The 14,054-nt window shown below is 42.4% G+C and overlaps 2 protein-coding genes across 12 annotated transcripts in view; one reads left to right on the top strand and one right to left on the bottom strand.

Annotated features, from left to right (window-relative positions):
* Nucleotides 1–12,927, bottom strand: part of SLC35D2 (solute carrier family 35 member D2) — a 57,359-nt gene extending 44,432 nt beyond the window's left edge. For 8 of the 9 annotated variants that reach the window (XM_072834484.1, XM_072834494.1, XM_072834504.1 and 5 more), the window contains exons 1-2: nt 12,725–12,925; nt 1,727–1,760 (exon numbers count right to left, since the gene is read on the bottom strand). In XM_072834484.1, coding sequence (XP_072690585.1) covers nt 1,727–1,760; nt 12,725–12,912 — 222 coding nt within the window. In that variant the 5' untranslated portion in view covers nt 12,913–12,925. Of the gene's footprint in view, nt 1–1,726; nt 1,761–12,724 lie in introns of all 9 variants that reach the window. The other variant, XM_072834474.1, reaches the window with a different exon arrangement.
* Nucleotides 12,928–13,016: 89 nt separating this feature from the next.
* Nucleotides 13,017–14,054, top strand: part of LOC140637920 (uncharacterized) — a 49,577-nt gene continuing 48,539 nt past the window's right edge. For all 3 annotated transcript variants that reach the window (XR_012035049.1, XR_012035060.1, XR_012035056.1), the window contains exons 1-3: nt 13,017–13,394; nt 13,683–13,779; nt 13,920–13,951. The gene's annotated coding sequence lies outside the window, so the exon portion shown is untranslated. The remainder of the gene's footprint in view (nt 13,395–13,682; nt 13,780–13,919; nt 13,952–14,054) is intronic.

Raw genomic sequence — 14,054 nt, 5'->3', positions numbered from 1 at the left:
GTGACAGAGAGGAATAAAGAAATGGTGTCCCCAAAACTGGTCAGAGTGACCACGGTCATGAGGCCACTCCTTGATGCTGGACCATAATTCCTGTGTCCCAAGCATATGGTCACCTTCCCACATAAAGTGAATCTGTGGGTAGGGCAAAGGGGGAAATCTCCACACATAAACACACTTTCTGTTAAGTCCAATATTCCTATAATACAGAAGACAAATTAGGAGAAAAAACTATTTTAAAAGAGATTTATTGTTCTCTTCAATCTAGCCAGTACTATGAAAATGTCTCATTCAAACCCTATTAATCTGGAGTCCATCAAGTATATTAGAAATACTCCAGATTATTATTATGAAAGAAAAAATTTTAATATCTTCCTATGCAAATTTTAGAACTTACTCAATTTTCTCCATTTTATGATCAAGAATTTAAGAATTCCTTCAACATGATCATCATCCTAAACCTTGAGCCTAATGAGCTTACAAATGTAATACTTATGATAAATATAACATGAGCCCATCTTGAATTATAATTACAGTTTATATTTATGACTTACTTTATAATTCTTACAGAAATATATTAACACTTACTTAAAATATTCTATAACTCAGGCTTTTTAAATTAGGTCTACTGCTCTCTTCCCCACAAATTGCATATCAGAAAGGCTTTACCTTGAGTACAAGCCAGTGAATTTATTTGCCTTGGGGATTACTAGGGGTACATTATTACATATTCACTGATCTTTTAAAGTACTTTTTTCTATATGTTTCACATTGAAAGAGTAAGATAATATATTTTTGACCTCAAGGAACTATTTTCATTTCTTAATATTTTTTCTCCCTAAAACATTGTCACAAAGAATACCTTATCAAAAACATTTAACCAGAATAATGCTTAATCATATAAATGACATCCTTTCCAAGATTCGCAATTAAAAATTTAGCTAACAGATACAATTTTAATAATTTTACATTTTTCTCCCTATAAATTAAAGCAAATCCAAACCAAAAAAAAAAAAAAAAATACCTTGGGTGCCTGTTACCACTTGCCTATTAGAAATCACCAGCATATGATCAAGAGAGTAAACAAGTCACAAATTAATATTAATGGGAAACTTCAGAAGTAGCCAAATGGGGATAGTCTGAAAGCTTATCCAACCTTGTCTTTATACTCGAGAACAAAAAAATCACAAACCGCAAGAAGCAGAATGCAAATATGTTTCGTTTGGCCCATAGAGAGTTTTGTAAAAATTGGAATGTGTGGCCAGCATTTACAAATTTGATGTAAAAATTCAAAAGCCTTGCTTCTCCTGAAACACCTCCAGAGTTTTGATAATAAGGACATAGTGAATGGGATTGCATCTCCCCAGCCCTTTCTCTCTGGGTACAGTGGCCCGTCCCACCCCAGTCTCCAACCCATTCATTTGTCATCCACCAGGTCTTGTAGGTGGCTGGCTTCTCCTTCTCCTGGCTCCTTGCTTTACAGCAATTAAATTCAATTAAGGAAGTTGAAACAAGTAGTTCATTTTTTTCCCTCCAAATACAACTGTTCCTAAATTATAGAAAGACATAAAATGTATATCATTATTTCATGCTATTTAACCACAAGTATCCTGATCCTCTGGCCCTCTGCCAGCTGAATAAATTTGTAAACCACAGTCTTAAACAAAAGCACTTAAAATTTCATCATGTATAATGACAACTAAGCAGTTAATCTTTCTTTTTCACTTACCTGTCCAATTCCAAGAAAAATTGGTGATGGGAATCTACAAAAAAACACAGAATAACAAATAACTTTAGCAACTGATAAAAATTTGCAGTCTTTAATACATAATGGCAGGAGTTATTTAAAAAGATATTACTTTTTTTTTCATTCTTAGACAATTAAAACTTAACATAAAATTCATTGACTTTTCATTTGTTCTTTTTTTTAAAACTGATTGTTGCTAAACTTGGTGATTTTCTATTGTCCCTTGCCTGTCATGTCCCTTGCCTGTTGTCAACAGACAACATGACTATGTATGTAGAAAGCCAAAATAATCTGGGGATAAATTATTAGAATTAATAAATAACTTTAGCAAAGTCATGGGCTACAAGATGAAAATATGAAAAAATCATTTATATATCTATATGCCAATAAGAAACAAGTGAAAATTTTAAAAAGATCATTTTATAATAGCATTAAAAACACATCAAATAATCTTAACTGTTCATTTTATGATATTAAGGAATTATTTTTGCTTTTTTGGGTATGAAAAATATTAGGGTGGTATTTTTTTAAAACAAAAGAGCCCTTCTTATCTCTTAGAAATACATACTGAGGGACACCTGGATGGCTCAGTCAATTAAGCATCCAACTCTTGATTTCGACTCAGATCATGATCTCAGGGTGGTGAGATCGAGCCCCATGTCAGGCTCCATGCTCAGAGCGGAGTCTGCTTGAGATTCTTTCCCCTCCCACGCCCTTCCCCTCCCCTTGCTCACACAAGCTGTCTCTCTCTAAAATAAATAAATAAATAAATAAATAAATAAATAAATAAATAAATAAATAAAATCTTTTGAAAAAAGAAATACATACTGAAATGCATGTGATGATATATTTTTAATCTGCTTCAAAATCATCTGGGGGGAAATGGTAGGACTGAATGGAGGGGGGAATACAAATGCAGTAAGGTTGTTGAAACTGGGTGAGGGCTCTATGATAATTCATCATTATACAGACATATCTCATTTCATTGTGCTTCACTTTATCATGCTTTGCAGATACCACACTTCACCATACAAAGTGAAGGTTGGTGGTAACCCTACTTGAGCAAGTCTATTGCCACCATTTTTCCAATGGCATTTGCTCACTTCATATCTGTGTCACATTTTGATAATGCTCCTAATATTTCAGACTTTTTCATTATTATTATTATACTTGTGATGATCTGTGACCAGTGATTATGACCCGCTGAAAACTCAGATGATGATTAGCATTATTTCAGCAGTAAAGTATTTTTTAATTAATATATACATTATTTTTAAGACATAATGCAATTCCACACTTAATAGACTATAGTATAGTGTAAACCTAACTTTTATATGAACTGGGAAACCAAAAAACTCAGTTGACTCACTTTATTGCAATACTTACTTTTTTGTGGTGGTTTAGAACCAAGTCCATAAGACCTCAGAGGTATGCCTATACTATTTTTTAAAAATCATATACCAGGATGCCTGGGTGGCTCAGCAGTTAAGTGCCTGCCTTTGGCTCAGGGTATGATCCTGGAGTCCCAGGATTGAGTCCCACATCAGGCTCCCTGTATGGGGCCTGCTTCTCCCTCTACCTGTGTCTCTGCCTCTCTCTCTCTGTGTCTCTCATGAATAAATAAATAAAAACATTTTTTAAAAAATCATATACCTAGTTGGGGCGCTTGAGTTAACTCAGTTGGTTAAGTGTCTGACTTCCGCACAGATCATGACCCCAGGACCCTGGGATCGAGTCAGGCATCGGGATCCTTGCTCAGTGGGGAGTCTGCTTGTCCCTGTCCCTCTTTCTCTCCCTCTGCACCTTCTCCTACTCAGGCTCATTCTCTCTCTCTCAAATAAATAAAAACTTTAAAAAGTAATAGTATACTCTGGAACAAATCTAATAAAAGACTAAAGATCACAATAAATGCATTTATTATATTTGCTGAGAGAAAAAAATCTTTCAAGGCCTGAGATAGAAGAGAAGCTATTTTATTTATTTTATTTTATTTTTTTATGTTTTAGAGAAGCTATTTTAGATTCCCAAGTCAGCATAGCTATACATAAACTTTGTTTATACCAAAAGCCCGATTTATGGTCCATCAAGCATATATTGTACACCTGTTTTACAAATGAGTGGCCTAAAGGAAAACCATGTTGTCCTTAAGATAGCAATCAATGCTACTCCCTGCATTCCTTGACGTTAAAACTTGCGGTTCTTGCATATATGTTAATATATAATCTTTTGAGCTTTTACAAGATGTAAAAACAATATGTAACCCTATAAAAACTGTTCATTCTCTGGAGCTCTTTCTTCCCTGTGAAGAGCATGTTTCCCAGGCAGCTGTCCTAACTTGGGCTCGAATAAAACTCTCTTACTCTTAGAGATTCTGAAGATTGTTCATTTTGCATCGACATAATGGATGAGACAGAGATGAGGACAGATACACACAGATATGACAAAGATGACAGTGCAGAGCTGTGAGGGAAAAATGACCTTTCCACAAATGGCATCAGGTAGTTTAGATACTTTTAACAAGGCAGCACACACACCCTGTTCACTGTCCAAACCTCCACTGGCTGCCAGTCATTCTCTCAGGCTACTACAATAGAGGGAAATAACACACACACACACACACACACACACACACACACACACACACACTCAGCCCTCAATCTGTATATTACCTTTTCAGATAGGGCAAGATGAGAATAAAGAACTGACTTACCTTATCAAAGAAAACAGAATGAATGTCTGGACAGCACCACCAGGAGAATTAAATTAACTGCAAGGGATGTGTGCCAGTTGTGCCACCCAGACAGCCCTCTGGACTGAGCAGTCCTTCTCCAGTTGTCCAAGAACATCCTCAACTGAAGAAAGCTGCCTTGCCAATCACAAACATCCTCCCTGTGAGCATCCTGCATCCAATCTCTGCTCTAAGCAAAGGTGTAAAAGGCCAGGGCCCCCACCCCAGTTCAGGAGAAGTCTGTTGAGCCATCCCAGCTCCAGAGCCCCTGGGATCAGGCTTTGTTGTGCTTGCAGAACAGCCAAGTCCTGCTGCCCTCACTCCACCACAGGAGTGATCCTAAGAGCTCTCCCCCATACCCTTCCCCCGCATCTCACAGTCTGCTTCCCAGAGAATATAACCTTCCACATCAAAGGAGGCCACGAGACAGCAACATAAACAAACAGTAAAACAACAACAACAAAAGGCTTACAGAAGACAAAGAGATTGAGTCAGAGGAAAATACAATACAGGGAGAGAAGGAACTCAATAAACAGAGAAAATGATTCAAAGATAAAAAGCAAATTTGTTGACACAAGGAAAACAGACTGAATCTTCTGATCTAAAACCACATTGTTAAAGAATGTTCAATGTAAGTAATGTTCGCTGTAAGTAAAGCAGCAGCCATGAAATCCATAAGAAAACTACAGACAATGGTTCCACCAATCAGGAGTCAAATCAAAATAATGAATTTGGGAATGGAGACATTGTGGTAAAATGGCTGTTGCTGATGACTGTATCCATTTAAATACAGAACAGATGCAAACAGCTGTAGGATTATAATTACACAATAGGACATTACATTATAAAACAGGATATGGAGGTAGGGAGGGTTAGGAAGAAACTCGCAAACATCTTCATCCTTCAGAGCAGAGAGGTCTTCCATTGACACGTGTTTATAATTGAAATGTGTTTACAAAATAAACATGACAAGATCAATTTCTTCTTCAAAAAAAAATTTTATTTATTTATTTATTTATTTAAGAGAGAGAGAGCCCGAGGTTGGGGGGGGGGGGGCAGAGGGGAAGGGACAAGCAGAAGCCCTGGTGAGCGGGGAGCCTGACGTGGGGCTCCATTCCAGGACCCTGGGATCATGACTTGCGCTGGAGGCAGACACTTAACCCACTGAGCCACCCAGGTGCCCCAAGAGATCAACTTCTTAATGTTTTTCATGACCTCTTCATTTTAGAGGGGTCTTTTAAGAAATACAAACATTTGTAGTAAAGAAATCTGTATTTGAAAATCAGTTTTACCTTGCAATCCCCACCTAAAATAAGCCTTCAAATGTAGCCAGCATGACAAATAGTGGGACAGCCCCAGATATGATAGAATATGAATTCACAGGGTCAGCTATAAAGCAACCCTGCCAAAAAAGTTTAATCTGGATGTAATCAAGCTCTTAGATCTAAATTTCAGTTGGGAAATAAGGTAAGCAAGACTTCAAAAACATAACTCAGACAATCCATAATATGGGACATTTTATAAAATACCTGGTCCAGGCTTTTCAAAAAGTCAGTATCATGGGAAAGAACTGGGATGAGGCGCTTTTCTAGATTAAAATAAAGTATAAAGACATAACTCTGTGCATTTCATGAAGCCTGACTGGATCTTGATTTAAATATTTAAAACAACCATAAGGGATGCCTGGGTGGCTCAGCAGTTAAGAATCTGCCTTCGCCTCAGGGAGTGATCCTGGGGTCCTGGGATCAAGTCCCACATGGGACATCCTGCATGGAGCCTGCTTCTCCCTCTGCCTGTGTCCCTGCCTCTCTCTCTCTCTCTCTCTCTCTCTCTCTGTCTCTCATGAATAAATAAATAAAATCTTTAAAAATAAATAAATAAAACAACCATAAAAATATCTTGGGACAAATGGGAAGATTACATATTTGGTATTATATTATTTTAGGAAATCATTAAAGTTTGTTAAAAGCAAAAATGATACGATGCAGGAGACTATCTATATTTCAGGAGAGACATGCTAAAGAATCTTAGAGTGCAATATCATGATGTTTGTAACTTACTTTCAGCAGTTGGAGGGGGAAGCAAATATAACAAAATGTTCATTATTTCATCTCAGTGATATGTATATGGTTGTTCATTGTACTCTGCTTTCCATTTTTCTGTATGCTTGAAACTTTTCATAATAAAAAGTCCTGGAGGGGCATATAGATGATCCTTAAAAAATAATTAAATAAAAGCCCCTCTTTCCTTTTTTTTTTTTTTTTTTTTTTGGTGATCTATATTTAGCTTTATTTTTTTTTGTTTTTTAATTTATTTTTTATTGGTGTTCAATTTACTAACATACAGAATAACCCCCAGTGCCCGTCACCCATTCACTCCCACCCCCCATCCTTCTCCCCTTCCACCACCCCTAGTTCATTTCCCAGAGTTAGCAGTCTTTACGTTCTGTCTCCCTTTCAGATATTTCCCACACATTTCTTCTCCCTTCCCTTATATTCCCTTTCACTATTATTTATATTCCCCAAATGAATGAGAACATATAATGTTTGTCCTTCTCCGACTGACTTACTTCACTCAGCATAATACCCTCCAGTTCCATCCACGTTGAAGCAAATGGTGGGTATTTGTCATTTCTAATGGCTGAGTAATATTCCATTGTATACATAAACCACATCTTCTTTATCCATTCATCTTTCGTTGGACACCGAGGCTCCTTCCACAGTTTGGCTATCGTGGCCATTGCTGCTATAAACATCGGGGTGCAGGTGTCCCAAAGCCCCTCTTTCCAATGTCCACAATAGCCAAAATATGGAAAGAGCTCAGATGTCCACTGACAGATGAATAGATAAAGAAGATGTGGGAGATACATATATGAATATTTCTTAGCCACCAAAAAGGATGAAACCTTGCCATTTGCAATACAATGGCTGGAACTAAATAAGTCAGTCAGAGAAAGACAAATACACATATGATCCCACTCATATGTCGAATTTAAGAAACAAAACAGATGAACATAGGGGAAGGAAAAAAAATAAAATAAGATGAAAATTGAGAGAGAGGCAAACCATAAGAGATGCTGAACTCTAGGAAACAAACTGCGATTGCTGGAGGAGGGGAGGGAGATGGGGTAACTGGGTGATGGGCATTAAGGAGGGCACCTGATGTAATCAGCACTAGGTTTTATATGCAACTGATAAATTACTAAATGCTCTCTCTAAAACTAATTTTTAAAAGTGTCCCCTCTTTCCAAATACTTACTGGATTAAAGAAAACAATTTATAAATAAAAGAGTAAATAACTGGTATCTATAATATGGACTCTCTTTTAAAAAGTAATTTAGGGACACCTGGTAGCTCAGTTGGTTAAGCATCTGACTCTTGATTTCATCTCAGGTCATGATCTCAGGTCTGTGACATCGAGCCCCACTTCAGCCTCCACCCACAGGGGGGAGTTATGCTTGAGATTCTCTCCCTCTGCCCCTCCCCCTGCTCATTCTGTCTCTCTAAAATAAATAAATAAATCTTTTTTAAAAAGTAATCTATACATCTTCATAATATTTTATTTTATTTTTAAAAGATTTTATTCAGGGAGCCTGCAGGGAGCCTGATGCCGGCGGGACTCGATCCCCAGGACCCCGGGATAACGACCTGAGCCAAAGGCAGATGCTCAACCACTGAGCCACCCAGGCATCACCATAGTATTTTTTTTTTAATTTTACCTTAATATTTTGTTTGAATTCTTTGTAATGATCATGCCAGAATGACTTTTCTTGAAAAAAAAAAAAAAATAGAGAGGCGCCTGGCTGGCTCTGTCAGGAGATGACATGAATCTTGATCTTGGGGTCATGAGTTCAAGCCCCACATTGGGAAGAGAGCTTAGTTTAAAACAATTTTTATTTTTTCATTTTTATTTTTAATTTTTTAAAAGATTTTATTCATTTATTCATGAGAGCCACAGAGACAGAGAGGCAGAGACAAAGGCAGAGGGAGAAGCAGGCTCCATGCAGGGAGCCCAGTGTGGGACTCAATCCCCGGATTCCAGGATCAAGCCCTGGGTGGAAGGGAGGCACTCGACCACTGAGCCACCCAGGCATCCCCAATTTTTTTTAAGTAGATATTTCAAGACATCTATTCTAGGTAGTGGGAATATAAATAATTATTTTTGCCTTCCTTATACATTTCTGTATTTACATAATCTCCAATTTTTTAAAGAATTCTTGTAGGAGTGAACGTGAAGAAATGAAGATAACTTTTGAAGTCAGTCTCTAAAGAAACAAATGAGGGTCCATATGGGTTCAAGCAGGGGTTATTTCAGCTTGAGAAATCTGAATATGTCTTCAAGGGCCAGAGGCTACTAAAGTGGAGAGAAGAGAAGACAGAAGGAGCTGGGGGACAGACCTGCAGGAGGAGAGGGCCGGCCTTCCCCGGGGACAGAAGCTCCCTATGTGTTCACAGCAGCCTCACCCACTGGCTTCCACTTTGCCAACAGTACCTGGGAGGGGAGTGGAGGTTGGGGGTGAGGGAAGGTTCTGGGAGGAGAAAGCGTCAAGGAGTCACTGTGGAGCTGAACACAGCAAGCCTCCGGCCCGGCCGAAATCAGTGGGGAGCACGGAAGCCAGCAGAGCTCCAGGATGTCATCTTAAGCTGAAGCCGGGCAGCCCCAGGTGCCCGTGGTCCCCTCCAGCCTGTGCTGTGCAGGCTGGAGGACGGAGCAAGTGGTGGGGAGGCCGCGGCGGCCCGGAGCCCCGCGGTGGGCCTGGGTGGGACCCGCAAGGCTGGCTGCGCAGACCGGGGCGGCTCAGGCCGAATGACCCGGGGTGGCTGTGGGCAGCGAGGCCGCAGCGACTGCTAGGGTCCCTCGGTGGATCCGAAGTCTCCAAGGTCACCGCCAGTCCAGGTGGAGAGGAAGACCAGGGCCCATCGTCACCTGAGTGTCGGGAGCTCAGGAGACACCACAGAAGAGGTGAGTGTGAGCCGTGGGGAGGCACGAGGACCCAACCCCATCCTGGGCAGCCCCGGGTGACAAGGCCTAGCCGCATCCAGGGGCTGGGAGGGGTGCCTTCCGGAGGGGGCAGGTTTCTATCAGAGTAGGAGAAAACTACAAGCTGTCTCTGTCTTTAATATGGATTTCCAGCTTCCACCACTGGAGACGATTCAACAGCTTTTATAAAACCTCCCCGAGTAATTCACACTCCCAGGCAGGGTTGGATGGTTTCCAACCATGTGGTAAGTGATCCCCAAAGTCCTGGGATGCAGAAAGAAGTAGAGAGCAAATACTTGCTAAACTGAATACAACTAAGCTCCATATTTTTATTAAGCACCATCAGTAAATTCTTGCGTGTCACAGAGAACAGTATATCACAGTGGCAACCAGGCCACTCACAACCCTCATGAGCCTGATTCCAAATGAACCACACAAGTCTAGCGTAACAAATAATGAAGACCACCCATCAGTCTTGTCCCCAGAAAGAAACAATCTGTTCAAAATGGAAGAGAAAAAACATCCCTTGAGGTACATTCCTATGACCCTGTGGATTAGGTAATTACTGAAATGTTCTTCCTTCTATTCTATCTTCAAACAGCTAATGCTTGGATCAGATTTCTATGGTTTATTGTTGTAACCAAATCAGCCCAACCTTCCCCTCAAAAATGTGTTCCTAAGGCACACATTGATAGGAGAGAATGAACAGTGTTATTTGAACAGCGTTCTCTAATTGCTTGTTATATTACAGAAATGTGAAATGTTTACTTCTAAGGATAAAAGAGTTTTGTCTTGCAGAGACAAAAATGCCATTTCTTCATTCAATCACAGAACTCAAAATTTTAAAGGTGGAAAGACTAGAACATGAGATGTTTCATATAATAATAATTCTTCCCAGTTGGTTGCTGCCCTTCATCTTCGAAGCACTTAACCAGTGCTTACTGGTCCCTGCTTCCAACAAGATGACACATGTTTTGGGAGGCAGTGACTGACATGGCCAGAGAGCACACAGCCCACTCAAGTGCAGAAAAGAGAGACTGACCTTCAAACTTCATCCAACATAACTGCCAATCACTTCCAAACAAGCCTCTTGATACCATTCTCTTGTTTTTTTTTTTTTTTATCATAGATGTTTTATATTTTCTTTTTCTTTCATTAGCTTGCATAGTAAGTGTTAAATGATACAGGCTTAGGTATACATTCATTCTAATTTCTTTCAGACAGTGTTTGTGTTTTCCTTGGACACCAGCAAACATGCTTGCGACGCACTGGTAGAGATCTTGTAGGTCTATGGGATTGCCAAAAAATATCCTAACTCTCTCTTTTCCTGCCTATGTGCTGCTACCCTTCACCCCAGTCCAGGCCATCTCTTAGAATTATCTAGAATACAGCAATCACTTCCTACCTCCTCTCCCGGATTCCAATGCCATCAGTACTCCAACCACCTGCCAGCCAATGAAATCTTTTTAATCACGTAAGTTGTCATGTCACTCATCATACTGAAACCTTCCAAGGGACTGCCAAATGCATTTAGACTAAAATTAAAACTATTTATCATGGTTTCCCTGCTTCCACCCTGGCCCCCAACATCTGCCTTCAGCACAGCAGCCAGAGTGATTTAGTTCATGTTACTCTGCTCAACACCTTCTAGTGGCTCCCATCTCCCTCAAAGCTCCCACGGGGCTTCATAGGCTCTGTAGGATCTAGCAATCCATTACCCTGGGACCTCACCTAATAACATTCCCACCCAAACACTCTTATCTTTCATGTCTGCAATGTTTTTTCCTGTTTCCCTCACCTCACTCATCTCTTGGCTCAAATGCCACCTCCTCAGTGAGGCTTCCCTGATCACACTGAGATGGCAGACTCTGCTAAACTCCCCTTCCTGCCTTATTTTTTTTACTCCTGACCACACAACTACATCTGACATAATATAAATCCTATCAGCTTATTTACTGATTCACTAGAAAGTTCCATGTAAGCTCTAGGAGGATGGATGCTTGCTCCATAACATTTGGGATTTTGATCTGCTTTATTCACTCCTATATCCCAAGTGCCTAGAACAATGCCCGGCACTTAACAGGTGCTTAAAAAATATTGAATGAATGAAAGACCTGATCCTGCCTTCCCTGCCTCCCTCCTCATCATCTCTCCTACCTTCTTCTTCATTTGCTCATTCAGTTCCTCCAGCAGACCAAACTCCTGTCCATTTTGTCACCTTCCCTTCAGTTTGGAATGCTCCTGTGCCAACCACTCCACCCCAGTCACTGTCATAACATACCTGAAATCACCCTGCTTCTTTATGAACCCACTTCTTTTCTGTATGGAATCTCCAGAGCAGGGGCTCTGTGTTGATCACAGCTGCTTCCCTGGTGCCTGTCATGGGCTTGGCTCATAGTAGGCACTCAGTAAGCACCTGTTGGAGGTGTAACCAGCCACGCTCATGTGGGTCTCAACTTTCTCAAGTATAAAATAAGAAAGCTAAAGATATTCTCTGAGGTCTCTTTAGGCTCTTTATACAATTATGATTTCACATTCTTGTAGCACTAGTATAGTTTACAAAGAGTCCTCACTTATGTCAGCTCCTGCAAAGCTCTGGGAGGTAATGAACAGGGTTGTAATTATCCAGCTTTTGTATCTGAGGAAACTGCTGACTATAGGTGTAGCCCAAGACGCACAGCTATTAGGTAGTACAGCCGGATCTAAATCCACTATGCTTTCAGTGCTGCTACATGGATAGCAGAATTAAACAGGAATTTCTAGTCCTTCTAAATAAGCTCAAAGAACCACAAATCTGGCTTACTGTACGCTAATCCAAACAAGTACATCATGTGCGCTTCTAATTGTTTTTTTCCCCAGTTTTCCACGAACACACTGGTAATTTGAAAATAAACGATCAAACAATGCACATAAATTTATCCGCTTAGGACTCATCAGATTGTTGAAAGTCTAGGTCTGTGCAAAGAACTATTCGCCTTTAGAGTTCGCATCAAGATGACTTGTTTGAGCTCCCCGTGCATCTGAAAGCCTCAGGGTGCAGGGCTACCAGCTACGCGGTGGTAAGCGGTGCAGAGGCGTGTCCACATTTGCTGGTCGTAAAATGACTCTGTCAGGTTGTGGTCCGGTTTTCAGCAGCGGGGGCAGGTCGGGGCTCCAGCCTCGGCGGAAACGTGCTCAGCGCACGGAGCACACGGCCAGCACGCCAGCTCCGCAGTCCCGGGCCCCCCGCCCCCCCACCCGGGACCCCGCGCGGCCCCCTGCGCCCCGCTCACCCGTAGGCGGTCAGCAGCGCCTTGTTGACCAGCACGATGAGGAAGGAGCAGGCCCCGTAGAAGAGCGCCGACAGCAGCCTGGCCACCCGGGAGGGCAGCCGCGCGGAGGCCGGGTCGGGGTCGGGGTCGGGGTCGGGGTCGGGGCCCGGGCCCGGGTCCGCGCCCTCAGCCCGGCGGCCGGTCGTCATGTCCTGCGGTCGCAGCCCGCCGCCGCCGCCGCCGCCGCCGCCGCGCCCAGGCCGCCCCCGCCGCCCCGCCCCGCCCCAGTTCCGTCCCCGCCCGCCGCCGGCCCGAGGGAGGGCGTCCGAGACAGGAAGGGCTGCGGCCGCCCCGAGGGCGCGACCCGCAGGGCCCCCGCCCGCAGAGCCGCCCGCAGAGCCCCCGGGGCTCAGCGCCCCCGCTCCCGGACCCGCCGCAGAAACCTGGCTTCCTGCTCCCCCTTCAGTCTGAGCGCCCGGTTTGCCTTTCTCCAGTAGTGTCTGACGTGTGAGGACGGCCATGAAGTGGTTTTAGGAGCGCACCGCTGGTTCCGAGACGCGTGCGCCCGGCACTACCCACATCCCCGGTTCCCTCGCCGCCGTCAGCGCCTCCGTGCCCAGCTCAAGTCCCGCCCGTCTCCGACTGACTTCGGTTATCGGCCTGGAGTTTCCTTTTCTGGAATTTCATAGAGGTACGGTCCCTTCGAGGCCTTTACCACCCACCTTGTTGTTTCTTTAAACTGCTGAGACACAGTTGACTCCCCAGCTGATGGGGTCACAGTGGCTGTTCCCCCGTGGGGTTGTGACACAGAGCGCTTCCATGAACCTTAATGCCCAGGTTCCTGTAGGAACACATGTTCCTTTCTCTCCGGTAAATACACAGGAGTAGAAAGGGTGAAGGTGGTGCAGCGTCTCAAGTCTTCTTGCCTCTGGGTGCTGGGTGGCTGCTTCTCAACATCAGGGCCCCTTTCTTTCCTCAGCCAACAGCAGCTAGCTTCAGTGTTTGTATTCACCCAAATCCAAGGAGAGTCTCCCAGAGCTGCCTACTCTGACCAATCTGATGGAGCATTTTTTCAAGTAAGTGTCCCATATTTTCATTCTCAACTATTAACTTTAAGAATCTGAAATTTTAGCTTTTTAGAAAAAAAGCTCAAGATTTCAAATGAAAATGTTTGGGCCAACTGTATTGATGCCATTCAATTGTATTTCTGTTGTAGGCACTGAACAACCAGGAACATTTTCAGCACTGGTAAGAATTAAACCAGAACTTTGAACAACCAGAGTCCATGTTACTCAAAATAAAATTTAAAAAAAGCAGGGGCACCTGGGTGGCTCAGTAGTTGAGCATCTGC

Source organism: Canis lupus, chromosome 1 (genome assembly GCF_048164855.1).
Source record: "Canis lupus baileyi chromosome 1, mCanLup2.hap1, whole genome shotgun sequence".
In the NCBI taxonomy this organism is placed as follows: domain Eukaryota; kingdom Metazoa; phylum Chordata; class Mammalia; order Carnivora; family Canidae; genus Canis; species Canis lupus.
Note: the sequence above shows the minus strand (reverse complement) of the source record. Positions and strands in the feature narration are given on the sequence as shown.